The sequence below is a fragment of the Doryrhamphus excisus genome, linkage group LG21 (genome assembly GCF_037039965.1).
Source record: "Doryrhamphus excisus strain RoL-2023G ecotype Guam linkage group LG21, RoL_Dexc_Guam_v1.1, whole genome shotgun sequence".
Taxonomy (NCBI): domain Eukaryota; kingdom Metazoa; phylum Chordata; class Actinopteri; order Syngnathiformes; family Syngnathidae; genus Doryrhamphus; species Doryrhamphus excisus.
Genome location: NC_136377.1, coordinates 8,402,203 through 8,427,762, shown reverse-complemented (window position 1 = coordinate 8,427,762; position 25,560 = coordinate 8,402,203). Strand labels below are relative to the sequence as shown.

The 25,560-nt window shown below is 41.0% G+C and overlaps 3 protein-coding genes across 5 annotated transcripts; 1 reads left to right on the top strand and 2 right to left on the bottom strand.

Annotated features, from left to right (window-relative positions):
- Positions 1-3,846: 3,846 nt before the first annotated feature.
- On the bottom strand, positions 3,847-14,293 carry cfb (complement factor B). The gene is made up of 18 exons (XM_058086273.2): positions 14,139-14,293; positions 13,304-13,510; positions 13,039-13,224; positions 12,787-12,963; positions 11,492-11,578; positions 11,203-11,342; positions 8,916-9,060; positions 8,709-8,840; positions 8,111-8,221; positions 7,913-8,047; positions 7,165-7,262; positions 6,944-7,079; positions 6,716-6,854; positions 6,566-6,642; positions 5,394-5,494; positions 5,190-5,319; positions 5,051-5,100; positions 3,847-4,152 (listed from the first exon to the last, which is right to left on the bottom strand). The coding sequence occupies exons 1-18, from the start codon at positions 14,194-14,196 to the stop codon at positions 3,976-3,978; spliced, it is 2,286 nt and encodes a 761-aa protein (XP_057942256.2). The 5' UTR covers positions 14,197-14,293; the 3' UTR covers positions 3,847-3,975.
- Positions 14,294-15,198: 905 nt separating this feature from the next.
- Positions 15,199-21,282, top strand: chek1 (checkpoint kinase 1). 3 transcript variants are annotated; one of them, XM_078787765.1, is made up of 14 exons: positions 15,199-15,356; positions 15,536-15,601; positions 16,341-16,455; positions 16,584-16,692; positions 16,935-16,999; positions 17,069-17,138; positions 17,220-17,408; positions 18,227-18,331; positions 18,399-18,482; positions 18,552-18,636; positions 18,724-18,892; positions 19,091-19,222; positions 19,769-19,881; positions 20,223-21,282. In XM_078787765.1, coding segments are annotated over exons 1-14 (1,317 nt in total). In that variant the 5' UTR covers positions 15,199-15,342; the 3' UTR covers positions 20,224-21,282. The 3 variants fall into 3 exon arrangements, with proteins under 3 accessions (XP_078643891.1, XP_057942264.2, XP_057942265.2); XM_058086281.2 differs by having other exon boundaries at positions 19,769-19,870; positions 20,223-21,271; XM_058086282.2 differs by lacking the exon at positions 19,769-19,881.
- vsig10l2 (V-set and immunoglobulin domain containing 10 like 2) lies at positions 20,566-25,560 on the bottom strand. Its single transcript, XM_078787941.1, has 11 exons — positions 25,140-25,560; positions 24,779-25,054; positions 24,315-24,590; positions 23,290-23,559; positions 22,969-23,226; positions 22,571-22,861; positions 22,156-22,500; positions 21,317-21,439; positions 21,214-21,238; positions 20,888-20,979; positions 20,566-20,799 (listed from the first exon to the last, which is right to left on the bottom strand). Exons 1-11 carry the CDS (start codon positions 25,558-25,560, stop codon positions 20,672-20,674), a joined length of 2,505 nt encoding a protein of 834 aa, XP_078644067.1. The 3' UTR covers positions 20,566-20,671.

Here is a 25,560-nt window from a genome sequence, read left to right as displayed (position 1 = left end):
CGTGTGTCAGTTGCTGCCTGAGTGACTTTGACTGGAGTTTAGTGGCTCATGTCACTGTCACAGTCAGGAACGTTGATGAAAATGTTGTTGAAATGAAGAAATAAAGAGCTCTTTCCTGTATGTGTTGCACACTGGGAGAGAGAGAGTGTGTGTGTGTGTGTGTGTGATAGAGCAAGAAGAAAAAGAAGGTGGGGTATGGGCCATGTGTTTGGATGGGGGGCTGTAATCTGTTAAGAGCAAGTCTTAATGATCGGCAGAAGAGGCGGCATTGATCGCAGAGACATCTAATCACGCGAGTGCTTCTTATTGTAAACGCTGACACGAGGCAGATTTCAATCCTGGCTTTATGACTGCCGATTTAGGGGATTATCATTACAAAGGTGTTACATGAAAATGATCTGCTATAACTTAATTAGTATTTTTTTTGCAGTGTTCTACCAGTAATGTGTTTTAGTACCAATGACATGATGTATTTTCATTTTCCCTTATTGATATACAGTTAGGACAGTGTTGGATTGTTTCTGTTTTAGTACTGTCAAATGATTACAGATTTTAACCTACCAACTTGTACTTTTAGTTAAATTAACATTTTTTAGTGTAGATGTATGTTTTAGGATTTTTGAGTATTTAAATATGCAGCAAATTGTACTTCTGCACTGCAGTTTATTGTACTTAAAACATTACGTCAAGGGATTGCCTCTAATAGTTTAAGTTATTGATGATGGAGAAAATTATTGTTTTTTTAAGTACAGTCTAATCAAAAGTACACTTTGTTGAATTTTAATTTTATAGTTATAATACTTAGATGATTTAGGTTGTTAGCAATTTTAAAAAAAAACACTGTTGAATTTACTTAAAAGTATATATTTTAAGTCAATAGCAATTAAAATCTTTTGGCAAGGACCACACAGTGTAGTATATTTTATGTTTTGTTGAAAAACACATGGGGCTGCACGGCGGTCGAGTGGTTAGCGCAGCTAACAGCTAGGACACCGGAGTTCGATTCCACTCATATCTGTGTGGATTTTGCGTGTTCTCTCCGTGTATGCGTGGGTTTTCTCCGGGTACTCCGGTTTCCTCCCACATTCCAAAAACATGCTAGGTTAATTGGCGACTCCAAATTGTCCATAGGTATGAATGTGAGTGTGAATGGTTGTTTGTCTATATGTGCCCTGTGATTGGCTGGCGACCAGTCCAGAGTGTACCCTGCCTCTCGCCCGAAGACAGCTGGGATAGGCTCCAGCACCCCCTTGTGAGGATAAGCGGTAGAAAATGAATGAACGAATGCAATTTTTTTAGAAAATGAATGAATAATATATATAAAAATATATATTTAAAATATATATATATTTAACTTTTTATTGAAGGTTAATTTAGTCCTTTTTGTGTTTGATTTTGTTAAAAAAATATTTTTTTAAAAATGATAAAATAGATTTGTTCCAAAAATGATCATATTAAAGCGAGTGTTCAAGGTCCAGGAAGAAAACTAACCCAAGCACAAATTTTGCCCTCCCATTCATCATTACGATTTTGCCCGTTTCCTCTCTTTAACCTGACGCCCAGTTATAACCAGAATCAGCATCTTTACTGATGCACGCTTTCAGTAAAACCACGAATGGAAGAAAAGTGAATGTATGCACTTCCTGATGGTAGTAATTTCTAAAATGGCCCATAAGGTTGATTTAGGATTTGCGGACGGACAGATCAGGGAATTTGAGCAGCGGGATGCTGCATCAGGAAATATGCAGTGTAGGCTACAGCAAGGTAGAGGAGGAGCGAGGGTAGATTGTTGTCTAATCCCGTTATTTTTGACTGATTGATTAGGATTTAGCTGGAGCTTACATGGGAGGTGTAATGTTGAGGTTAGCAGGTGGACAAGTGAGGCTAACTGAATCCTGCTTGTTTACAGCATCTGAGAGCAGGAGGAGCTTTCATTCAATTAGAGCTCCCATTCGTCCCGCTCTGTCTTGGCCATCCCGCTGACCTCCTCCCGCTATCCCAATTAGTTAAAGGGAATCCAGATGAATGCTCCCATGGGATGCCCGTACATCACTGATCACACACACACACACAGCATGTGGGCGGTGCAGAATGTCAAAGAAACTCAGCAAGACAATTCACCATAGTGGTCCACATGAAGAATTGCCCAGTGGACTTTTTTTTTGGTAAGTAATGGTCAGCTGATCAGAGCAAATAAGCTCATCTGAGGCCATAAACCGGCCTCGTCAACCACCATGCATCCTTTTGTAATGCAATAGGGAGCACAACAACAAATGGCAACTTGTGCTGACTTGCACTGAGAGAGACAGGATGAACTTTACTGCGCACTTTCCACTAAACTGGATTTGAATAATGCGAGCTGGCACACCACCAGATGTGATTGTCCGCATTGCGCCGACAAACCTCTACTTGGTGACCCGAAAGGAGAGTTGTAGCGCTCCATCAGCAGACGTTAAAAGGCTTTTAATGGAACCTTTTAGTAGCTCTATGAGGCATTCATGTTTGCAGGTTGACAAACGATCAGGGGAAATTGTTAAATATGATGACCACAATGTATCCCACCTGACCGTAAAGAGATCTTGCATTGCAAATGCTCTGTTTAAAAAGGTGACCGTTTTTTATCGCGGTTATTTGCTTCCAGACCCAAACTCTATAAGTGAATTTCCGCAAAATAGAATTCCTTATTTTCAGAATTAGAGGATAGGAACACCTGTTTACAGCCTTCTAAATACAGGTTTGGAGCCTGGTTGGAGCCCTCTAGACATGAAATAACACTCCTATAGTCATGCATACACTTGTACCACCCAATATCCATCCATTTTCTGTACCGCTTATCCTCATGAGGGTCAGGGGCACGCTGGAGCCTATCCAAGCTGTTTTTGGTCGAGAGGCGGGGTACACTGTGGACTATTTGCCAGCCAATCACAGGGCACACATAGACAAACAACCATTCACACTCACATTCATACCTATGGACAAATATAATGAACATAATAAGAATACCGTAATTTCTGGTGTATAAGTCAAGTTTATTTATATAGCTCATATATACGCTAAGATAAGAACAACAATGAACTATTGATCTATTGAACAACATCTCCTGTTGTATAAACTGAATATAAACTGCAATTTTTTTCTTAAACTTTGAACGTTGCGTCATATATAGCAGTGCGGCTAATTTCTGACCACGTTCTAATCTCGTGGCATGTTCTGTACCTCAAAGCTACTACCAATTGTTTAAATATTGTGCCGTTTGCGAATCAGTAGCTCTTTTTTTAGCAGGAGCCAATCACGAGCTATAAGTCACGACAAACTTGTCAACCCTTCAAAAATGGCAGGTAGTCATTACTCAATATAAGAGTCTGACTCTCTGTCATTTTACAAAGGACGCTAAAATCATCACACATCAACTTAACACTCAAAAGGTAGCTAGGAAATATACACGGTAAGTACCAATACTAGTTTAAAAAAACAAACCATTTTTTAATGTCTATTCATAATACATTACTTCCAGAAGAGGATTTCATTGGCCAATGACTGCCATGAATGGAAGAAGCTCATGAGCTCCCTCTGGTGGCCCGGCAGCTAATGGTTTAAAAAGTCTTCTAAAATGCAATTTGGACATGTGATTCTGAGTATGTATGTATGCTGTAAATAAAAGTGAGTCATGACTTAATGGCCATTGAAAAATGTAGGTACCAGGTTGAGACCACTGACAACTAGAACCAACCAAATGTTATTACGTTTGTTGTTTATTACCTCCTTAACTCCACCCAATCGACCCCTGGCTCCACCCACAGTGAATGATCTCTGCTGGTTTGACAGCAAATAATGGAGGTTTACACATCGAAAACAGCATTTTCACTTTAATCCTTTTTTCTGCCACAGTGTTTACATCAGCATCATGTTTAAAAAAATACATGCAAATGTGTTTTGTTTGATGAACATAGCATATTCCATTTATTATACAGGCATTTAGTTCTTCAAGAACTCCAGCGGTGCATAGTCATCCTGTTGGTCGTTTCCAAGGATGGATTTAAGGAAAGGTACAACACTGAAGAGGTTGAGGTGGAAGTCTCTGGACTTCTTTGTAGACTCGACGACACCGCCGCCTTTGCACAGATTTTGACTACCCCAGCTGACCACTGCAATCTGAGGGAGGGAGGGAGAAAACTCATATATAAACACTTAACTCATATACTAGGAATGTTCCAATAGATCTGACGATTTCTGTAAAAAATGTAATATGCCGATAAATGCCTTTCAACGACAACCACAAAAACCGATCGCCATGTGGTGGTGACATGACATGAGTGTGCTGTGTCACGTATGGTTCCCAACACCCGTATTGACAAGGAACGCACTTGGTTCCGTATTGGCGCGAGAATCAACACTAGTATTGGTGTTGGACTTCTCTTGCATCTTTCGTTACGCACTTTGCCGAGCTGTTGACGGCTGTGGCTAACTAGCTAGCTGGATAGAATTGTCTGCCGAGTTTCACAGTGACACTTTGTTTTTAATACAAGCAAGCAATGTGGTTAGTCAGAGGCTTAACATAATAACAACAACGATAATCCTCATCATCATAACACGGGGGGCCGTAATCCACACTTCCTGTCCACATGTCCAGAACACATTTATAGCAACACACGAGCACAAGATTTAGTTGTCTTAAATGTCCTATTTTCTTTGATTATACCTACTGTACTGTGTAATATGAATTTAAAGGTGACTCTGTGGGTGTTATTTCATGTCCAGAGGGCTCTAATATTATTCTCTACTATAGAAAATATTTATAAAGAAAGAATCCTACTTCGTGGACCCTTTGTCAGGTCTGGAACCAATTAACTGTGTTAAATGAGGGAATATTGTAGTCTTTTAATACAAATTAATTAAAAATATGTAAAAATATCAAAGTGGCCCCGTGCATCTTTTGACTTTTCAGATCTGGGTGCCAATGGCAAAAATGTAAATGTCAAACACCTTTGAAGGGTTTTGTATATTTACTGTAGCTCTTTTATGTGGGCAACACAAGAACAAGAGATGTCACCTGCACGGTGCGATGTTCGAAGTTTTTGAACACAGCTCCTCCGGAGTCACCTGCCATCCAAAAAAAAACACATCTCAGTGGAAAATACAGCTTCCAAATAATGCTTTATAATGATGAGAAAGGCATAAAGGGAACCTACCTGTACATGCTATATGATCTCTGAAGGGAGTCAGACCACCGGTGCACAGGAAGTTGTCAGTCACAGGAACTTTGGGGTCTTTTGTGGTAATGCCCGGCGCCTCCAATGCATGTGCAATGCATTCATCCCTCTGCGTTTTTCCATCAGAAAAGTAAATAAGAGCTCAACGGGATGTTTTCATAAACAGAGTGAAAAGTAACTTACATTATCGCCAAGTTTAGCATGTACGTCTTTATCATCGACCAAGTTGTCGGTCCGTGTCAGGAAAGTCAGCCTCTCAAGATGATCTTTTAACAGGAGCTGCTCTGTTCGTTGAGATGAGAGAATTGTTAATTTGAGTGCAATTACGAGTGCCTTAGTACACAATCAGAGCAGAAAGAAGGAAGGAAAAACTTCAAAAGTTCATGTTGTTGAATATGACCTACTATTAGTCAGAAAATATGCATTTTTAAGTACATTTGACATCTTTTGTGATTAAATTATGCAAGTCCCAGCCTATCCCAGCTGTCTTCGGGCGAGAGGCAGGGTACACCCTGGACTGGTCGCCAGCCAATCACAGGGCACATATAGACAAACAACCATTCACACTCACATTCATACCTATGGACAATTTGGAGTCGCCAATTAACCTAGCATGTTTTTGGAATGTGGGAGGAAACCGGAGTACCCGGAGAAAAACCCACGCATGCACAGGGAGAACATGCAAACTCCACACAGAGATGACCGAAGGTGGAATTGAACCCTCCTCTCTTAGCTGTGAGGTCTGCGCGCTAACCACTCATCCGCTGTGCAGCCCCGCTAAATGAACTAAAAAACAAATATAAGTAGATATGTAGTATTCCACACTGGTCACTTGGTGTCAGTATTGTTACTGTAATGTCTGGTGAGACACACAAACACAGACTTCATGTCACCGGGACACATTTGCAGCAACACACACGTCTATTGTCTTAAATGGCTTATTTTCTGGTATTATATCTACAATAATAAGACATTCAAGGTGACTATAGGGGTGCTATTGCATGTCTAGAGGGCTCTAATAAAGTAAACAACTTAGAAGGTTATAACAGGTTTTCTATACTCACTTGGAGTCTGTAACCAATTAATCATAATACACAATGGGTAACTAATGTAAATTAATAAATGACCATGTGGTCAAGGAGAGATAAATATTCCTTTACCCTGTCATGCACTCCAAATCATTAACTTTGAAAAAAATTAAGACGTGAAGTCGACTATATTTTCTAATTTAGGGGGTACAAGTCACCGGTTGCCACTGGATGTTAAAGGTAAAATTAAAATGTGAAAAAGCAGAAAGTAATAACAATAATAATAATAATACAATAATATATAGTCTAAAATAATTTAAGACTCACCTTGTTTCTTGCAGGTGGATTCACCCACCAGTTTTAGAGCATCACTGGTCTCCTGGGTGCAAGGTATGCAAATAGGTCTGAACGGGGTAGAGGAGCAAATAGTTTTTGTTATTTTAACCAAATGAGTTGAATCTAAATGTTGTGGAGTACCTGGCGAACGAGGAGATTTTCACATAGTCCACCAATTGAATGAGAGCCACATCGTAGTCATAGAACTCTTCCACACCCTCACTAACTTTAGCCTTGACATTGAATTTTGGGTGCGGAAAGAAGTTCTTGACCTTTTTGGCTGTCGGACAGAGATTAGAAAAGTCAGTTAATAGTTAAACACAAAAAGACAAATAATAGCGGTCAACTTTGGACTCTGGCAACTCTTACTTCTTCTGCCGTTCTGATCGTTAATGTCAACTGTGACATGCCGAGGTAGATCCCCAAAAGTGAAGCAGTGAGCGGCGGTCAGGACAAACTTGGGCGTCACCAGAGAGCCCAGACATTTCATGACTCTTCCCTCGTTCTTAAAGAGTCAAAGGGAAACAAATGATTCATTCAATGAAGGCACCGTGGAATGTCACGACAAGCAAAAAACGGGAAATATTCACCTGAATGACAATAAATACCACCCATGGATAGTTTTCCCTTCTATCTCTGGTTCTGTATCCCTTGTGAAGACCACATAAACCTTTTACTTCTTCTTCATCTGGAAGAGGAAAGCCACATAACTCTGCATTTAATAACTATCTTGGATGGTCTAACCCAGGGGTCGGCAACCTTTACTATGAAAAGAGCCATTTTACCCAATGCCCACTGAAGAAAAATAGCCTGGAGCCGCAAAACATATAGTATGTTTAAAACAACATTGGAGGGAATTTGGGGGTATCAAAGTAGTTCAGATAAGAAAGGACGAGTTGGAGTACTCTTGCTAGTTTTGGAGATAAACTTACATAAATGTATGTGTAAACTACTGTAAACGTAAAAACAAGTTCCCATGCCGCTGTTTTTAAATTATCTCGAATTTATTTTTTAGATTTGTAGGTAAGTATTACCTGTTTTTCTTCATGTACTGAACTGGATAGCAGTCAGAACTCACTCAGGATGCATTCATGGTCTCAGACAAAGTTGGATTTTTTAAAACTCATTACAAAAGATGTGCATTTTCCCCACTCGGGTGTTAAAAATATTCAAGCATCGCAAAGGGAGCCACAATAAAGAGTCTGAAGAGCCACATGCGGCTCTGGAGCCGCAGGTTGCTGACCCCTGGTCTAACCTGTTTAAGTCAGATAATTCAACCCTGCAATAAAAGCCTGTTGTTCTGGCAATCAAATCTGGTGATTTTATAAACAAACTCACCAATAATATCATCAAACGTCTTCTGCAAACTACGAATATCACTCATCCTGAAGTAATGGTCCCCACCCGTCCCCACGGCAAGAGGAATTAAGTCATCATCGAAGATCTGGGCGCCAATGGCAAAAATATAAATGTCTGAAATTAAGAAGTAACAGTTAAGAACAGCCCCTAACATAATATTATATTCAACAAACTCACCCAGGTAGTCTTCTCTTAATGGTTTTTGGTTGTCAGTAGTATGGTCCATGTAGACCATGTTCTTTATTTTCTGCACCGTAGGCTCAGGTGTACCACCCATGTTGTAAGCACCTGCAATCAAAAAACTTGTGAACCAAAATGGCTTCCACAACACATGTGGAACACACAATATAACTGTATAACTATGCGGGCATTGAAATAGATGCTCACACATATAATATACATGCTAAGCAATACTGTTTCATATAGCCGCAAGGCATGCTGGGAAGACCACTCACACATTTTCACAACAGGAAGTTACCCAGCATCCCTTGTGGTTTATATATTAGGATAAAATAGCACGAGTGGTCTGAGAACACACCTAACATATATTCATTCATTCATTTTCTACTGCTTATCCTCACGAGAGTTACGGGGGTGCTGGAGCCTATCCCAGCTGTCTTCGGGGCGAGAGGCGACTGGACTGGTTGCCAGCCAATCACAGGGCACATATAGACAAACAACCATTCACACTCACATTCATACCTATGGACAATTTGGAGTCGCCAATTAACCTAGCATGTTTTTGGAATGAAATGGCAAAGGTGAATAAAGTTACCATCTGTAAAAAGAATAATTGCGTGACGGTGCTCCTTAAAGCCATCCTCCCCTGTCCGTTGCTTTATAAATGCCATGCGCTCCAAGATGGTCATAAATACGAGATTGAGGTTCGTTCCGGCGGTGTCTCTGTCTGTCGATGGAGAGCAGCAAACCCGGTTAAATTAAAACTCAAAATCAGGCAGCATTTCCAATAATATGAACTCACTGTCGATTTTAAAATTTTCCAGATCAGTCTTCACTGTGCTCAGTTGGGCCTTGCCATCCAAAAAATCAACAATGTTGACAACTTCGTACACATTAGAAGAGAAAAACAGGATCTCATAATTTGGAGTCACGGAAAAAGATGAAATCTGTGGGGAGGGAAGGAGAAAAAAAAGCACATATATTTCATAATGAGCATAAAAGCACATGCAAATTGCAGAGAAATTTCTTCCACAGAGTGCTTATGCCTGTTATTTTGTAAATGAGTCATTTATCAGCCAAAACAACATCCGCCATCTGCATTGAAAACATGCCAAGGAACTCGGGCCAAGCAAAGAGCATCAGGAGTATGATGTGTAATTCATAATGAAATGCACTTGTACTAGGATGCTGCCATGACAGCTAAATGGTATGAGACCCTGATTGCGCATGTTGTTTTGGGCCAAATGTTCTCCTGAAGGTGTGCCAAACACTTCAATGCCGCACAGGAAATATACTGTACAATGTTACTGTACATACACTTCATTCTATCGATTAAGGAAAAGTCTTACTCAGGTCTTAATTTACATTGATTTCTTTTATTTTGTTATTGTAGTATATAAGGAAAAAAGTGAATGGTACGACATGTCTATTGGATGGTGCTAAAGGTGGAAAACTATTCATCAGAAAAGTTCAAAAGCTCCATTCGAGTGAATGATGAGATGTCAAGCCTAATAAGAGTCAACCGTATCTTTTTATTCTTCATAACATTGATTGATTGATTAAATGTGGTCATTCTACCCACTAAATCATTTTTATAAGTCAGCATATTTGTGGCCAGGGTCCATCAGCAAACCATCTCCATTTCAACAACAGTCAGCCGAGCCAGTTACAGTCCAACTTGCATCTCTTAAACCGGCAGCACATTTGCTGACTCTTCAAGTTTAACATATTAAAAGAGTCGTCCTTCTCTATTAAAAAAAAAATACTGTAAAACTTTTTCATTATGGACTATGTAGTTCAGTGTTTCCAAACTTCAATTGAGTCAATGTACATAGTGGTGTGAAAAAGTGAGCTTGAAAATCCAAAAAAGTGAGTGCCCTCTAAACCCAATAAGTCGTTAGGCCACCCTTAGCAGTAACAACTGCAATCAAGCATTTGAGAGAACTTGCAATGAGTCTCTGTGAAGAAATTTTGGCTCACTCGTCTTTGCAGAATTGTTGTAATTTAGCCACATTGGAGATTTTTCCAACATGAAGCTCCTTTTTAAGGTCACGCAATAGGATTCAGATCAGGACTTTGTCTTCAGTCTTCACTTTGTTTTTCTTCAGCCATTCAGAGGTGGACTTGTTGGTGTGTTTTGGATCATTGTCCTGCTGCAGAACCTAAGTTGGTTTCAGCTTGAGGTCACAAACAGATGGGCGGACATTCTTCTTCTGGGATTTTTTTTAGTAGACGGCAGAATTTGTGGTTCCATTTACGTATGTCTTCCGAGTCCTGAAGCAGCAAACCATCCCCAGACCATCACACTACCACCACCATATTTTACTGTTGGTATGATGTTCTTTTTCTGAAATGCGGCGTTATTTTTACGCCACATGTCGTGGTTCCAAAAAGTTAAACTTTTGCTAGAAACGCTTGTTTTTTAGCAAAATTGAGACAAACCTTTTTGTTCAGCAATGGCTTTGGTCTTGGAAATCTGCCATGCAAGCAGTGTTTTCCTGTTGTCTGTCTTATGGTGGAGTCATGAACGCTGACCTTAACTGAGGCAAGTGATACCTGCATTTCTGTGGATGTTTTTGTGGGGTCTGACTTCTTGGATGAGTCGTCGCTGTGCTCTTAGGGTCATATTGATTAGCCAGCCACTCCTGGGAAGGTTCACCACTGTTCCATGTTTTTGCTATTTGTGGATAATGGCTCTCACTGTGGTTTGCTGGAGTCCCGACTTTACAACCTTTTTCACACCACTATATTTGACATTATAAAAATCTCACAGCATCCCACCAAGCATGCCATGACTAATTCTGTTCTGTGAATGGCAAAAGGTCGATACACAGGTCAATTATGCACCCTCTCCCATTAAGTGGAACAGCATGTAATTGTTCTGCCTGTCAAAATACTGTACATCACTGGCAAATATATATGAACAAAGTAGATAAATAATAACCCTTTAACCAATCAAGTGAAACTGTATAATTTCCCATGGCACACTAATGAGCTGTGTCACAGTGGTTGAGAATCTGGTGTCGTTGGTGGAGACTTTTGTAGTGTTTCACTTATTTGCCTTGAGGACTAATGTATTTGTGTGTTACCTTGGCGATGAGTTGGATGACAGCATCTCTGGCATCAATGAAATGTTGTTCTTCAATACTCTCAGAAATGTCCACCGCAATGTAGATGTTGAGCTTGTCGGTTTTTGATATTTTGATTTTTCTTCCCTCCTGTGTATCATCTGTTTAAAACAAAAAAAGTTAGTGTAATGTTTTCTATCACAGAGCATGAACTGGGTGTAATTGGCATATTGCAATTTCACGATGATGTATCATCAAATCATTCCTTTTGGGACATGTTGTCATGTCCAAGTGTAAACATGTGACTTACCAGTTGGCTCCAAAGTGGTGAGGCTGGCTTTGAGTGCACCACCAAAGGCCTCTGAAACCTCCAGCGGAGTATCGTAGGTGTATTTGTCTGAGGAGACAAAAAGACTTCATTATTGAAAGAAATGTTACAAAAAAGTAACAAAAAAAGACAAAAGTTTGGATGACAAATACTAACCGATGTAACTAACGAGCACATGACTCACTTGATGACTCCCTAAAAACTGTTAAAACAGTGCCCTCTAAAGTAAACATTATGTAAAAAAAAAACAGGCTTTTAATGGCTGGGAATTACACAAGAAAATAATTTATACAGTAAAAGCCAACAGGGCGTTAGTTGGGAGCAGTTATTTCCAAAATGTGAAAACCACTTCATTTTTTAAACAATGATCCACGTTAACGAGCACATTACACACAGTAGTCATAAGATTACCAAAATATTGAATGGCAAACACAACTGAGACCGCCTCCCACAAAAAAACGGATGTCCAGCATGCAGAACATGACCCTGAAATTGGCATCGAACCACCAACAAAAGTAGAAACTATCTCAGCTATTAACTCCCTAAAAAAGGAAACACTATGGGCCTTGATAACATGAATGCAGACCCAGACCTCGCCTCCGAACTTCATTCATTCATTCATTTTCTACCGCTTATCCTCACGAGGGTCGCAGGGGGTACTGGAGCCTATCCCAGCTGTCTTGGGGCGAGAGGCGGGATACACTCTGGACTGGTCGCCAGCCAATCACAGGGCACATATAGACAAACAACCATTCACACCTATGGGCAATTTGGAGTCGCCAATTAACCTAGGAGGGGGAAGCCGGAGTACCCGGAGAAAACCCACGCATGCACAGGGAGAACATGCAAACTCCACACAGAGATGGCCGAGGGTGGCACTGAACGGCTCCGAACTTCTTTAACCACAATTCAAATCATCTGGGAGAACAAAGAAATACCTGGTGTCCGCTCAGAAGGAATTATCATCAACATTTTGTCAACTTATGTCAAACTTAAGGTCTGGAATATCTTCAATGACAACTTCCTGAGTGGGAACGGTAAAGAGAAGAATCAGAAAAGGATGTATGATGTCACCCTGATGGTTATTATCTTTTGTAGACCACATATCTGGCGACTTCAGGAGACTCAGCAGTTTGATAGAGCCGATAATTGGAGAGTTTACGGTGTTCCTGGTGTTATCAGACAGTTTTGAGGAATGGATCATTCTAAAGGATCCCATGTAACTTCTAGAATGAGTGAATTAAGTGTGAGTGTTCTACAGGAGGTTTCTGGCTTACAGTAGCACGCTGGCTCTGTGCCAGTCCACTGGCCGTTCTCCAGGCACGTTCTCTCGCTGGAGCCCACTAGAAACAGACCGCTCTTGCAGCTGTATTTCACTTTGTCGTCAATTCGGAATGAATTCCCCCTTCTATAGGCGCCAGCTGGGATGCCGGGATCAGCACAATCGTTTCCTGCTGTGGTAGGTATAAATACAAAAAGTCAAACAAAGAACAGTAAACATGGATAAATTAAATAAAGGGTAGACTCACAGTCTCGGCTGCAAATTGGAGTGGAACCACTCCACTTGCCATTTGGAAAGCAGACTCTCCTGGAAGAGCCTCGCATTGTGTATCCAGAGTAGCACTCATATGTAGTCTCATTGTCAACAAAGTATCTCTCCTGAGGAGGGGAGACGATTCCATGCATCAGGACATGGGGGTCCGGGCATTCCACCACTGTAGCAACAAAAAAAAAGGCTTGGAATGTATCATGGAGCAGTTCAGGAAAGATCACCAGCTTCAAGATTCTACTCACTCCTGCATTTCTGAGGAGCAGAACTTGTGGAGTCTTGGCTCCAGCTGTCATCGAACTGGCATTCACGCTTCTGGGCGGGGTATGGAAAGTAACCCTCGGGACAGTGGTAGATCAGCAGGCTGCCTGTCTCTAGTCCCTTGGTCAGATTGTAATAACCCCCCTCTATATGCACATTGTCCTCTGTACAATCACACCACACTTGTCCACCTTAAAAAAAAAAAGTCACACAAGTTGGCTTCCAGTATGCAGCAATTTGTGTATTTAGAAGCTTTTGACAGTAGTGATGACAAGTAAATACAAATCTATTTTTTTAAATCCACACTCATTTGTCCCTAATAAGAAAAAAATGTCAACTGCTGTGAAAATAATATTTTTTTTAATCTGTAAAACTGCTTTAGCCTGAAATAAATATATAAAATATAAAGTATCATATTTTTTCACTATTTATGTTAATTCATTTTTTAAATAAAAAACAACAATTTCTATAAAATACAGGATGGGACATGTCAATGAGTATTTACTAATTTTATAATCAGGCCATTTCATGCAATTTCATGCATTGTTTTCAACATCAAGGAATATTTTGCTGCTTATTTTGAATGGGGAAAAAGTAGCCCCATTTGGTGAAAAAAAAATGAAAACCAGTAGTAAATTAAGATATGAAAGGATTGTTTTATTTTACGATGTGATAAAAAAATGACATTTTCAGTGGTTTTCAATGGGAAAACTTATCGTATGGGAGCAAATGTGTGTCTTATTAAATTTAATATCTTTTGTCAAAGTTGACCTACGTACATTTATTTTAACAAAGCCCAAATGTAATTTGTGAACTCACCCATTAGGAGACATGAAAGTACGACAGCCAGACCAATCCATTTGACAGAAAGTAGCATGTTTGAAACTTGAGCTGAAGAAACAAATGAACTGAGAGCTTTAGCAGGGGATGGCTTTTTATCAACTCACGCAATGATGCTCATAGAGAAAGGCATCGGACAACCCCAAATCAAAATGTTATTTATTAACTTGTGGACAAATAAAAAGAGATCAATAGTATGCGTCTAAAAAACAGAAAACACGTTGAAATACATCTTCTGGTTACGATATATTGGGTACAACAGAAATGAAAGTAAAACCTTTAGTCATTGTTGATGGGATAGTGATCAGTTGAAAAGCTTTCTTCATCATACATAACATAACAAACAGTATAATCCACTGTTCAAATCAATTGTTTTAATAGTGTAAGACATCATTTAATTGTATATATGATTATCATATTAATTAGGTGAATTTCCCACCTTGTGATCACTTGCCCAAGCAATACAAAAAGTACACTTGCCTCATCATTTCCCACACATGGAGGCACAATTGTTGACACATTGCCTTGGGTATTGATCGTCCTTCCCACAGGTTCAGCTGACCCTGCAGGAACTTCCCATGCATCTCCTCCAAAAGTGGATGCCAAAATAAAACATGTACAAGACAATGCCCCTATTCAAATGACTAAAAGGTAAGCAATCCGTAGGATACTTATGTGTTATTATTGTTCATTGTGTATTATTACACTACAAATTTGACCAGATCTCTTCCATAATTATGTGTTTATCAATTCTTATTCTATTTTCCATTTATTCTTCTCTCTCATGTCTTGCCCTGGTTGTTTTATTTTGTGATTAAGTTTGTTATTATGATTAAAATGACAATAAAACACAGGACAAAAACATTACGCTACAAAAATGTATTGTATTTATACGTTCATTTTTAAATAATACCACTACTTTTTGATGTATTTTAAATTTAATTAAATAAAATTTAAATAAAATTTAAATTTAATGATGTGTTTTAAGTTAATTAGTACAGTTTTAATTTTTAAATCGTATGTCAAACGTAACAGAAAGTACACCGGAAATACGCTAAAAGCGGAAGCGGAAGTGACCAAAAACCGGAAAAAACAGCAACGCGCCAATTTTATTTATGCGTTAAAATAGTTGCTGTTTGAAGACACATGCAAGAGATTAAACATTTGGAAAAACCTGCCGTGAATGACAGTTTGCAGGTACGTGACTACTTGGAAGAAGACATTTTTGTTGCCTTTTCGAGTTACTGATCACTTTTGGCAAGCGAAGTCTTTCACGTTGCTGCCCAGATTACGTTGACGCTTTTTGATCTAGATTACTGGAGTTATAATAAGGGAGAGTGATTCTTGTCCGTTATAAAGCGTGCTTCTGTTTTTAGCATGGCAGTGCCGTTTGTACAGGACTGGGACCTCGTTCAGACACTGGGTGAAGGAGCTTATGGAGAGTATGTATATTTTATTGTTTCACATCTTCAGCAATTTCCAATTCAAATATTTATGTTGGATACTTAAAAAGAAGCTTAACAGTGCATGGATGGCTGTTATCCTTTTATTACATACATACAGTCATGGGAAAATTATTACACCAGTTTATTTTATTTTATTTAATTTTTTGTTATTTGGGCAAAAATATGAAACATTACAGTGCATTTCTTACATCAATCAAAATATAACTTTCCATTATTTACATTTGTATTCCGTTTTCTGATCACAAGCCCAAAAGGACTTATTTCCCTTTAATGCCTGGTACAACTCAAGGTACATTTGTTTTTAAAATTTTAATGATGCCAGCTAAAATGGCTCATAAGAGTGTAATTTAAGAACATATATCTAACCATTTGATAATAACCATAATAACCCACTATCACTTAAATTCTTGCATCAATAGCTATGGCATTTAGGTTTTTCATGTTGTCATGTCCATTGTATTGTTTAGATAACATACTTGAAGTGGGAGCCAGCCATTAAAATTAACAATAAATTGAAGAAACAAAGCTATACACTTCTTCTATACTTCTGTAATTGTTTACAAGGTCATGTATTTCCCCTTAATCAAATCAGATATACAGTATATAAATATGCTCTCCAGGGACAACTGTGTAACTGTTTTTTTCCAGCCGAGCCCTCTTTCAGTTATTTCTGTGTCTTTTGATGCTGATCTTTGTTTTTCTTTCATGTGGTCAGAGTGAGACTGCTGGTAAATAGACAGACTGAAGAGGCAGTTGCAGTCAAAGTGATTGACACCTCTCAAGCCAAAGAATGTGCAGAGAATGTCAAGAAGGAAGTCTGCGTACACAAGGCAAGATGTCATCTTTGATTTGAATAGATTTACTATCCATTGAAAATAAGTCAACACACAACCGTCTGTCTAAATAGCTGTGAAGTGGCTGAAATACTGTAAATAACATTGTGCACTATTTTGTTTAGATGCTGAACCACCAAAACATAGTCCGTTTTTTTGGCCATCGCAAGGAAGGACCTACTGTGTACCTCTTTCTGGAGTACTGCACAGGAGGCGAACTGTTCGACCGAATTGGTGAGACATACATATGACGAATGACAAATGTATTGAGATCCAATGCTTAATGCTAATGCTTAAAATGACCTTTTTTCAAAGATAATATTGACACTTGATACTAATATACTGTATAATATGTTTTATTATTGGTTGTAGTTTGCAGACTACATCAATAGCCGTTCCTTTGTTTAGTTTAGTGTGCCTAATGAAGTGACCATGGAGTCATTAATATGACTTTACAACTTTTCTTCTGTCTTTAGAGCCTGACGTTGGAATGGCTGCAAAAGACGCTCACAGATTTTTTCAGCAGCTCATAGCCGCAGTGGTAAGAGAAGCAAAAGAAAGTCTTAGTGTTTGCCTGTATTACACATTAGTCACATCATGCATCTTACAGGAGTACCTCCACAGTATGGGCATCACTCATAGAGACATAAAGCCGGAAAACATTTTGCTGGATGACAAAGGTAAGATTACATTCATATGTGGAATTATTATGTATTATTATTATTATGTATTAAAACTTTTACTGTGCTATAACTTCACAGACAACCTCAAACTGACTGATTTTGGCCTAGCAACCATGTTTCGCTTCAAAGGACGAGAGCGACCACTGAACCGACTCTGCGGGACTCTTCCTTATGTTGCCCCTGAGCTGCTGAGCCAAACCGAGTACAAAGCTCAGCCAGCAGACATCTGGGCTTGTGGGATTGTGTTGACTGCAATGCTGGCTGGAGGTAAAGAACCACTGGACAGGATCACACCCTTATGCTGCTCTTATGCAGTTTATACAAAAAAATGAGATTTTACTCCCAAGAAAATAGTCTGGTAGTCTTATATTTGGGGTCTAGAGACAACAGGTGAGATCAAATTACCTCTCCCCAAGCAAGTTAGAGCTTTTCTTCCTGTCACACACACACACACACACAAGTGACCAGGAGAAATACAGCAGCAACACAGACACTTGTTAGAAAAAATAGTCCCAAACGTTAGTATCTATTTAGCACACAGCAAAGAATCTTGGAGAAAAGAGATTTTTGAAGCGTCGAAGAACTGGAGTCTGAGGCGTTCACATCGGGGTCACCAGTGAAGCGCCGAAGAACTGGAGTCTGAGGCGTTCACATCGGGGTCACCTGTGAAGCGCCGAAAAACTCTTCGCTACATGAGACATGAAAGCCCCGTCTCACAACCACAACAGGAAGCCGAAAAACCCCCGTCCCTTGCGCCCACGCCTCCCTGTGGCAACCCCTCCCCTATCGATCGTTCCGGGGTGACTTATGTCCCGGTAACTTACCACTACATTGTCTTGTATTCGGGTTAGTATAGTAAAAATCATACCAAAGAATGGTACTCTATCAGGTAAATACTGTACCAAAAGTGTTTGGGTCGGTGCCTTACTGACATGCTGAGTCATCATCTTGCATAATGCCTTTATTCTGCCACCGGGAAGTAGTTGATATCATTGGTAGTTACTGAATTGACATCACAGTTTGGTTGCATAATACATATCAGCAATGGTTTTTTTCTAGATGTTTGTCTCTCATGTCTTGTCCAGAGTTGCCATGGGACCAGCCCTCTGAAATCTGTCAGGAATATTCGGATTGGCTCCAGAAGAAAACATACCTGCCTCCTTGGAAGAAAATACAGCCAATGCCTCTTTGTAAGTCCTCAATATGGAAATGGAATGAACCGTGCTACCGTGTTTATTTGCCACATGTTTCTGTTAGGTTTGTTGTCAAAGTTACTGCTAGCCAAACCAGAAGCACGCATCACCATTGCAGACATTAAGAAAGACCGCTGGTTCACTCAAGGCAAGTCCCCATCAGTCGTAAGTCAACATGAATGTTGTATAGATATTAATTAATATGTTTTTTGTGCAGGTGTGAAGCAGCCATCAGGTTCCCTGAGCTCAGGTGCCAGTCAACGCTTTCGAAACGATGGTGCAGTCATATCTCGAGCTAACAGGTGTATTTCTAATATTTGTTGCTTTTTTGAAGCATCCATGTATGTTTCTGGAATGACAGCATTACATGTCTGGATCTCTCCCTACAGTGATGACAAGATGCAGTTCTCCAGCTCCCAGCCGGACCTGGCAGCAGGAGGCAGGGAAGCCACGCTGCTCAGCAGCCAGATGGACGGTCAGGTCAGCTTCTCCCAGCCAACCAAACCTGAGCACATGTTGCTGGGGAGTCAGCTGCTGGGGACACCGGGAGCAAGTCAGGTGACACGGACTGTCTTAAAATATTTCTTTGAATTTCGATGTCTGAATTAGGTAACAATAATATATTGATACGGACATCGGGTGAAACTAATTTCATAGTTTGTATTTTGCAGCATAATTTAACCAGCGTTGTAACCAACCTGCTTCTAGTCTGAAGAGAATGGACAATGTTAAAATCTCTTCAACCTGTGAATACAGACACCATGGCAGAGATTAGTGCGCAGATTGACACGTTTCTTCACGACTGTGAGTGCTGACGCCTCGCTGGCTTCCTTAAAGGATGCATGTGAGGGCCTCGCCCTTGGCTACAAACTCACTTGCACCAAACAGGTATGTTTTTTTTTTTATACAGGACCTTCATCATATTAATTCACAATTTTAGTCATGTGGACTTCAATTCTAAAGTGCTGCCAGCTATATAGGAACCAGCAGAGGGTGTAATAGACTGTTGCTTAATTATCAGGTCTTAAGCCAGTTCCCTGCTTCTTCTTGGCTGTTTTACCTCAAAACTGTCATTTTACTTTGCATTTTTAAGGCCTGATTGTTAGTTGTTTTTTTTTTAATAATGCCACTACTGAATAATACCAGTGACTGCAACCAGGGAAAGTGTGATGATGACCATAGAACAGGAAGTAAATCCTATTGCAACAGGAAAGCATCTAGTGTCTTATATAAGCTTTATATTCACTTATTATACAGTAATGTTTACTATGTTTTTCCATTTTATTGCACAGCCCTTTCTGTGTATTTATGTGGAGTATTTGAGAAAGTTATAGGCTGAAACATTACCACTCCATTCCTGTGGTTGTATGAAAGTGGGACCCCAAATTTAAATTTAGAATTGAAACACCTTTCCCCCCTCTGTTTGTTCCTCAGGTGACAGTGAGCACCCTGGACAAGCGCAACAACAAACTCATCTTCAAAGTTCATTTGCTGGAAATGAATCACAGAGTGCTGTTAGACTTCAGACTGTCCAAGGTGGCTTCTTAGTAAGGATGTCCCGATCTGATTTTTTTGGCCGCAGATCCGATCCAATATTATTATTGGTATTGAATTCAGCTCTGCTAGTACCACCCCTTGAAATGGTAAACATTGCAAGTGGTAGCAGTACTTCCGCACTGCTAACATGGCTTTGTTTACTTTCCGACCTGCTGCAAAAACAGAGCACTTTATTGGTGGGATCTCCGATCAAAAACAAAACAAACACATCATCGGACATCTCTACTTTTTAGTATAATTTTTAGTATTTAAATAATTCCATTAATACAATATCTTCCTGTTTATCCTCTATCACGGTCACTGTGTCAGCATATTGTGTGTGTTTCTTTAGGGCGACGGTCTGGAGTTCAAGCGGCTCTTCGTGAAGATAAAGCAGAAGCTGTGTGACATCATCAGCACGCAGAAGGTTTCACATCCTGTCATATAACCTCTCTGGTGAATATAAACAAACATGAACTGACACCGAGAATGTGAACATGTATATATTTAGCTGTTCTTGTTACGTTTTTATTGTGTTCTCGTCAAGCCGTTTGCTTGTACTGTTTTTTGCGTGTGTGTTCCACGTTGTCATTAATTTAACACACTATTATTGATCCAATGTGGGTCAAGATGTGACACCTCTGATTAGTTCTTTTGTCACGTAACATAGTACTGAAATAAAAGATTCAAAAAGGATGTTTACTGTATATGCCAGACAGTTAGTGGTAAATAAATAAATTAGACACTTGAATTGTCGCAGTCTTGGAAACTACTAGGCGGCCTTGCCAGTAGTACCGTGCTTTAGGAGCCGGTTGCCTTGACAGTAATGGTGACATTGACGGGTTCGTCGTCTCCTGTGGGAGGGGCTTGGCCGGCAGTAGGGGAGGTGGTTAAGGGTGACGACGCCCTGGGTAAAGCCAGTGTTGGACCTGAGGGAGGAAATAGCATCAATGAGTGAACCAAAGGAAAGTGTAGTGTCAGGAAATAGCATTTCCAGCCATTGTGTGGCAATCTTGCCTGGGCTAGATGAACCGCCCATTTCCCCCTCCGTCCCGTTGACGATCTCATCCTCAGGGAAGTTGATGTTCTCTCTGGACTGGCTGTGTTGCCTTGAAAAGAAATAATTTGGAGCCCTCAATACACCTCTAACGAAAAGGGACTATTTTGTTTACAGTGTCTTGCAAGAATGACTATAGCCCTCGCAGTAGCCATTTTTATTATAGTGTATTTCTGATGGGATAATAGCAAATAAATCAAACGTGGATATACTTTAGAGTTTTCAGTGTTGAAATTGTTGCTTATATGTGAGGGACATACTGTCATATACTGTAATTTATACTTACAGGCCAAACAGCATGTCATGTAGTCCTGTGTGAAAGCAATAGGGAACCATTTAATGCAGTGTGTTCACAAAAAAAATGTGTGTGTGTGGTGTGTAGGACTCACGAGGGTTGTTGTTGCGATTGCGGATTATATAGACGAGCAGCAGCACTGTGACAATAGCTGCAAAGAGCATCCCCCCTATTGCTGCTCCGATCACAGCAGGGTAGTTAGTAGAGCGCGGCTCGGCTGCAACACATCACAGTTACACCATCGCAACAAAGCTACATATGATAGTATATACCATAAATATATTTTCTTGAAATTTACTGTCCTGTCCTGACTAGTGTGAATTTTCCAAGTTGGACACTTTCCATGGAAAACAACAGCAGCTACCTTGTACTGTTGTTCTTTGCAGAAATGATGTGATGCATGCCATGCAGTAATGCACTGCGCATTGCATTTCTGCATGCCGTGTATCACATTTCTAAAATTTTACATGCAACTGCATACAGAAAAAATAATTCCATCAACAAACATTAAAAAATTCTAATTAATTTAATTAACAGTTAATTAATAATTGATATTTATTGTATAAATGGCCTCATATCGATAGCTAATTCCCATACAATGTCTTGTAGGCTTATCTATGTCCAATATTTCCTTAATTCCCTCAGGTATCTATGACTCAAGCTTCTATCACATGATAAATTTGCTCCGTATGCAAGGAAAAAGGAGCACACAGGGAAAGTGGAAAGAAAGCAGGCAGGGAAGGATGTGAGTGGGATGTGTGATTGTGTGTAATTTAGGGTTGGGTCTTTTCACCTGAGTAGATAACAAGAAAGAACCAACGTTAAGCCATTGCCACAGTAATCACATTGATAGTTGGTACTTTTAGCAAATTAAAAGTATGTACTCTATTTTGTACCATTCTAGTGTATTTCATCAGATTCTTTAATTTGTACCTGGCATTATTGCAGCAGAGGGGTGCCCGATGGTTCTGTGGTTGAAAGGAGTGACACGGAACTGGTATCTAGCTGTGGGTGTCAGCCTCCCCACTGTTTGAATCCTGACATCTGGGTCCTGGATGATACTATGATGCCAAACTGAGGGACCAACCCTGTCTTCTTTTGAATCGTTGCCGCTTAATCTCCTCCCCGGGAGCTCGTTCACCCATTTGTGCTGCACAATGAAACCGGTCCAGCCTTGTTGGGCCTCACCCTCGATCTTCCACTGCAGCTCGACTTCATTGCGGTGCCGGCTGATGTAGGTCACCCTGAGCAGGGTGGCGTTGGGTGGCATTGGGTGTTCTGAGAAAGAGACCAATTTTTTTTTAGGATCAGCTAAGCAAGCTGCTGTATATATTCTTTAGAATCTTACTCTTGACCACTAATGTGATGTTGAGGTCAGCTCCTCCCACAGCATTGGAGGAGGAACACCTGTACTCGCCACTGTCTTGAATCTGATCTGTGTCTCTCACGGTCAGGTTGGCCCACGCTGATGTTCGAAGTAGCGTATACTTGGACGTGTCCTGAACGTCCAAACCGTGATTGTTGAACCAAGTTATTTCACTAGTGGGCAAGTAGTTGGCCCTCAGGTTGCAGGAGAGTTGCACGTCGGCCCCCTCATACACAGACACAACACTCCGCTGCGTTAGCAACATAGGAGCCTCTGCAAGCGAAATGAAGAGTACATACTGTATTTCTTTATATTGTAGTATTTATTTACTTACCTGTAAAATGTACCAGGTTATATTTCAATTATTTAAATGCACTGACCCAGTGTGAGCCTGCAGATCTTAGTTTGAACCAGAAGTGGATGTTTTGCGTGGCAGGTGTAGGGTTTCCCACTACGAGCTGTTCCATAGCGAAGGATCAAAACGTTAGAATTCTCTTCCCCTGGTTTTCCATGGCCACCAGGGCCTTCCCACCACACCAGAGCGTTCGGGGTCCCTCCGTCCCAAGAGCAGGACAACATGAGATACTGCCTGTTGGTTGTCACGTAGGCTAAACACGCCGGTTCTGAAGCAGGGAGATCTAATGGAGGAGAAGTGGTTCAATGCTTCAATAGCAAACATGTTCCCAGTAATGTGCACTCACATGCACGTGTGCTGCACTCCACTGGTTGTTTCAATACAGGGTGAGAACCCATGCACTTAAACAAGCTCCTGTTGGAAACAAGGCCTTCAGAGGGCAGCAAGATGCCGCTGGTGTGCCCCCTGTCGTCCTCGACTTGCCCTGCACGTCTCAGGTGTTCGGCCCAGTGAACAGAAGCGGTCGGGAAACCGCCCGTCCAGGAACAGAGCAGTCTCAGGGAGGTGTGATTCAGGGCTGGCTCCATGGAGCAGGAAGGAGAACCATCTGGTGGATCTGTTGAGGAGAAAATGCAGCGTAACAAGGCAATGATATTCCCCCTGGGGTCATGGGTGGTGAGCAAGGCAGGAACTTGTTAAGGTGTGCACCCATGTTGGGCAGGTTGTTATAATGGTAAAACTAACCAGGAAGTACTAAGAACAAGTCTTTACATCTGTAAAAGCCTCTTTGCAATTACCCACCTCTGGTCCCCAGATTGAATCTATGCATACTCCTGATGTGGTTTATATTAACACCACTAGAGGGTAGTAGCTGCATTTGAATTATAATAAGTGGTCAGCATCCAGCAGCTTTCACTACCTCTGCCTGTGCATCAAACACATTAAGGACAACTGGACCAACAGTGAGAGCACCCGAAATGAAGAAGCAGAAAAACCAATAGAATGCCAAGCGCTAGTCTTTGTAACTGACCATTGCTTGCCATGGCTGTGACACGACAGCAAGTACCTGCCAGAGAGTCCCATCAAGTTCCCCCGATGGTCCAAACGGAAGAATCTGTCTGGAGGGCCTCCACACTCGGGTTTGTGTTTGTGTTTATTTGTGTTTAACAAGGAAAAACAGATGAAAGATGTTTTCCAATCAAGACAGAGAATAGAATTGGAACTGCAGGGTTCTGAAGATCGTGTCATGAACTGTAAATGGTGATTATCCATTTACAGTTCCAAGACAGAAGTCCCAAGGCGAAGTTGCCAAGAAACACTGAAAGTGTTGACCGTGTCATCCAAGAAGGTTGTCACAAAGTTCAGACTCACAGTAGACAGTCAGGCTGATGGTCTTTTTGGAGCGTGTGTTGAGGTAGGTGTTCTGCGCCAGGCAGGCGTAGTCACCCGTGTGCATGCGGAGGACCTTGGTGATTGTGAACTGCGGCCCGCTGTACACCTGAGAGTTGTTGTAGAACCAGACGTACTGACTGGGTGGGTTGGAATGAGCTTGACACTGCAGAGACACTGTCTCTCGCTCCAGAGCCGAGTAACCCCGCTCGGTGAGAGTGTACGGCGTCACTTCGATCTGAGGGATATCTGGACCAACTGGGGAAGACAATTTTTACAGCTATGATACAACCGTGATGTGAATATGCAATTTTATTCTGGTCAACTAGCAAGTGAACCAACCCATGACTTCAGCCCACAATGCATTGCTCCCTTGCAAGACGTCTCTCAAAGTGTGGACTACATATTTTTTAAGATTTTCCATATTCATAGTACAAACCACTCACAGATAATATCCAGCCATATCCGATCCGAGGCCTCACTGTTGACGGCGTTACTAGCAAGACAGCGGTACCACCCTGTATGGTTGCGGTTCACATCTGTCATGTTGACCACGCTGGTGTTGCTCTGTGCGGACGCTGAGATGTTTCCATGGTGGCTTTCTTGTTGCCACATGTACTGTATCGGCCCTGTGCCATTGTCCAGATTACATTGCATCCATATTGTCGTACCTTCCACTGGAGACACATCGCTCACCAGGAGGCGCGGCTTTGTGACTGGGACTGAGGTCAAAGGTAAGCAAAATTGGTATTTTTCCAATCAAATTAAAAATATTGTGTCATATTTGTTTTTTCTTCCAGGACTTACTTCTGACGTTGAGGTGCACGTAGTAGTAGTAGACCTTAGGCGTGTCTTCTAGGTCATAGAACGCCTGGCAAGTGTAGAGGCCATGTGCTGCCACAGGGAGCTTGTCGATGCTGATGTCGGCACTTTTGGAAATGACTGTCAGCTCCCCAAGCGTCTGGGCCAGCTTCTGGATCTTGGGACCTTGGCCCAAGTCATACACCACCGCTTTGATGGCTTCAGTGCCGGGTCTGGTGAAGCTCCATATGTACATGTCAGGTATGGTGGTACCACACTCTAGGATGACAGCTTTGTTCACCACACCATACATAGTGTTGTCACGGTACACCACCTCGCCATTGATGTTCTGCGCTGGAGTAAGAGGGGACACGCGGACATCCAAATGTGTGTGTGTGTGCAGGAAAAAGAGACAGTGGTGTCGCAT

Excerpts from the sequence above, each read along its gene's own strand:
- cfb (XM_058086273.2), bottom strand. The coding sequence starts at position 14,196 with ATGCTACTTTCTGTCAAATGGATTGGTCTGGCTGTCGTACTTTCATGT. Across the intron at positions 11,343-11,491 it reads CACCACTTTGGAGCCAACTG|ATGATACACAGGAGGGAAGA; the intron begins GTAAGTCACATG and ends TGTTTTAAACAG. Across the intron at positions 5,101-5,189 it reads AGATCATATAGCATGTACAG|GTGACTCCGGAGGAGCTGTG; the intron begins GTAGGTTCCCTT and ends TTTGGATGGCAG.
- chek1 (XM_058086281.2), top strand. Across the intron at positions 15,602-16,340 it reads GGTGAAGGAGCTTATGGAGA|AGTGAGACTGCTGGTAAATA; the intron begins GTATGTATATTT and ends TCATGTGGTCAG. Across the intron at positions 19,223-19,768 it reads AACTCACTTGCACCAAACAG|GTGACAGTGAGCACCCTGGA; the intron begins GTATGTTTTTTT and ends TTTGTTCCTCAG.
- vsig10l2 (XM_078787941.1), bottom strand. The coding sequence starts at position 25,560 with ATGCGACACCACTGTCTCTTTTTCCTGCACACACACACACATTTGGAT. Across the intron at positions 25,055-25,139 it reads CGTGCACCTCAACGTCAGAA|TCCCAGTCACAAAGCCGCGC; the intron begins GTAAGTCCTGGA and ends CTTTGACCTCAG. Across the intron at positions 21,239-21,316 it reads CAATCGCAACAACAACCCTC|GACTACATGACATGCTGTTT; the intron begins GTGAGTCCTACA and ends GCTTTCACACAG.